General features: G+C 49.6%; 1 protein-coding gene across 1 annotated transcript in view; it reads right to left on the minus strand.

The window, feature by feature from the left end:
- The window catches only part of fras1 (Fraser extracellular matrix complex subunit 1), a gene marked incomplete at both ends in the record, with an annotated part of 186542 nt that overhangs the window by 44328 nt on the left and 139714 nt on the right, over positions 1 to 2500 (minus strand). Inside the window, one exon of the mRNA XM_080531535.1 lies at positions 1 to 168. This exon is cut by the window's left edge and continues 41 nt beyond it. Coding sequence (XP_080387661.1) covers positions 1 to 168 — 168 coding nt within the window. The remainder of the gene's footprint in view (positions 169 to 2500) is intronic.

The following is a 2500-nucleotide window of genomic DNA, read 5'->3' on the forward strand; positions in this document are numbered from 1 at the left end:
AGCCGTCGCTGATGTAGAAGCTGAACACGTCCTGGTAGTGGCTGACCTTCTGGCTGACCTTCTGGCCCACCACGTTCTGCACGTAGAAGATGTGGTCGGCCGTCAGGTCGTCCACGGAGAAGGGCACGTCCACGCTGATGACGTTCGCACCGCCCACTGAGCCCGCTGCTAGGCGGAAGAGAGGGAAGAGAGGGGAGGGGAGAGAGAGGAGAGAGGGGAGAGAGAGGAGAGAGAGGAGAGAGGGGAGAGGGAAGAGAGAGTAGAGAGGGAAGAGAGAGAGAGTAGAGAGGAGAGAGAGAGAAGAGAGGGGAGAGAGAGTAGAGAGAGTAGAGAGGGAAGAGAGGGGAGAGAGAGAGAGTAGAGAGGGAAGAGAGGGGAGAGAGAGTAGAGAGTAGAGAGGAGAGAGAGGGAAGAGAGGGGAGAGAGAGTAGAGAGAGGAGAGAGGGTAAGAGAGGGGAGAGAGAGTAGAGAGGGAAGAGAGAGTAGAGAGCGGAGAGAGAGTAAAGAGAGTAGAGAGAGTAGACGGGAGAGAGAGTAGAGAGGGAAGAGAGAGAGAGTAGAGAGAGGAGAGAGGGAAGAGAGGGGAAAGAGAGTAGAGAGGGAAGAGAGAGAGAGTAGAGAGAGGAGAGAAAGGAGAGAGGGAAGAGAGGGGAGAGAGAGTAGAGAGAGTAGAGAGGGAAGAGAGGGGAGAGAGAGGAGAGAGGGAAGAGAGGGAAGAGAGAGAGAGTAGAGAGAGGAGAGAGGGAAGAGAGGGGAGAGAGAGTAGAGAGGGAAGAGAGAGTAAAGAGGGGAGAGGGGGAAGAGAGGGGAGAGGGGGAAGAGAGGGGAGAGAGGGAAGAGAGGGGATTGTGAATTTGAAATGTCAGACTTCAACGGTGAAGGGCGGCTTGATGATAAATGGGTGAAACGTATTGTGATCTCTTCAGTATGAGAATGTTCTTCTATTACTATTGTCCAGTACGTGCTGTCTCAGTCTGCTGTCTCTGTCTCTGCTGTCTGGAGTGTAGGGAAGTATGGAGCTGTAAATGTCTAGTCTGGGGAAGTGTGTTGGTCTCTTAAGGGCTCTGCACACAGAGTGCGATTTCTGTTGCGCATCAACGTTCCATTTTGAAGTTTGAATGGAAGTCTATGAGAGCATCGCATTTACCCGCACACGGCCCCGATTTTAATCGCACGGCGAACATTCGATTCCATTCATTTTGAATGGGACAAAGCACACGGCGTGCGAGTTTTGTCGCACTGCTTTGTCCCATTCAAAATGAATGGAATCGAATGTTCGCCGTGCGATTAAAATCGGGGCCGTGTGCGGGTAAATGCGATGCTCTCATAGACTTCCATTCAAACTTCAAAATGGAACGTTGATGCGCAACAGAAATCGCACTCTGTGTGCAGAGCCCTTTAATGTAATGTATGAGCTGTGGAAATGAAATTCCTCTTCAGACGACAATAAAAATCAAAATCTCTGAAAGTTGTGTCCACGACGACAGTGAGATCTCGGGAGAAACAACTTTAAAAAAAAACATCAGACAAGACGATGAAATCTCGCTGACGTCGGGACAGAGAACATCGCAGGGATACATCTGAGGACAGCAAGACTGATGACACTACAGTGAAACATGGCAGGCCTTCTCCCCAAAGACACCACTCTCTGGTCTCTGGCCACTTCTACAGCTCAATCTCTATATCTATCAGGGAACCAGTAACAGGGTAGTGTGCGGTAGAAACTAGTCCTGCTGCTTCTCTCGGTGGCCAAGCCTCTAGTCGTTTATCTGTTCTATGTACGTGTATGTGCCTATCACGGGAGGCTGGTGGAGGTAGGAAGCCTAGGACGGAATGCGGAATGGTATCAAACATTGTGTACTGTCGAAACAAACAAACTACTATCTCTCCTCTGCCTCCTCTCTCCTTACTTCCCTCTCTTCTCTCTCTCCTCTCTCCCCTCTCTCCTCTCTTCCCTCTCCCCTCTCTCCCCTCTCCCCTCTCTCCCCTCTCTCCTCTCTTCCCTCTCTCCTCTCTCCCCTCTCTCCTCTCTCTCCTCTCTTCCCTCTCTACTCTCTCTCCCAAAACAAACAAACGTTTGTCGTTTGTTTTGGGGGATGTGGATATTACATAGACGCTTCGTGATTATGTGTTTGATTGTTATGCCATTCCATGCATTACAATGAGCCCACAATGAATCTGCCCCCAGCCTCCCCCGGTACCTATATGTGTATGGCACGGGCACGTGTGTAGGAGTGCTTCCCTAGGCTTCTTACGTTACACTATAAGTTGTATGTATGCACTGTATTACTGTATGTACGTATGTGTGGTGTATGTGTGTAGGCGTGGGCCATATCTGGGGGCATGTGTAGAACACAAATGACTTTGCCTTACCACAAGCTTTACACAATTCCAATCGCTTACTCATACGATGAAATCATATATTATATATATATATATATATATATATTATTCCCTCTGGAACGCCCTCCCCAACCACATCAGACAGGCCAACACCCTC

This window comes from Nansenia antarctica (genome assembly GCF_963989245.1).
Source record: "Nansenia antarctica genome assembly, chromosome: 5".
Taxonomy (NCBI): domain Eukaryota; kingdom Metazoa; phylum Chordata; class Actinopteri; order Argentiniformes; family Microstomatidae; genus Nansenia; species Nansenia antarctica.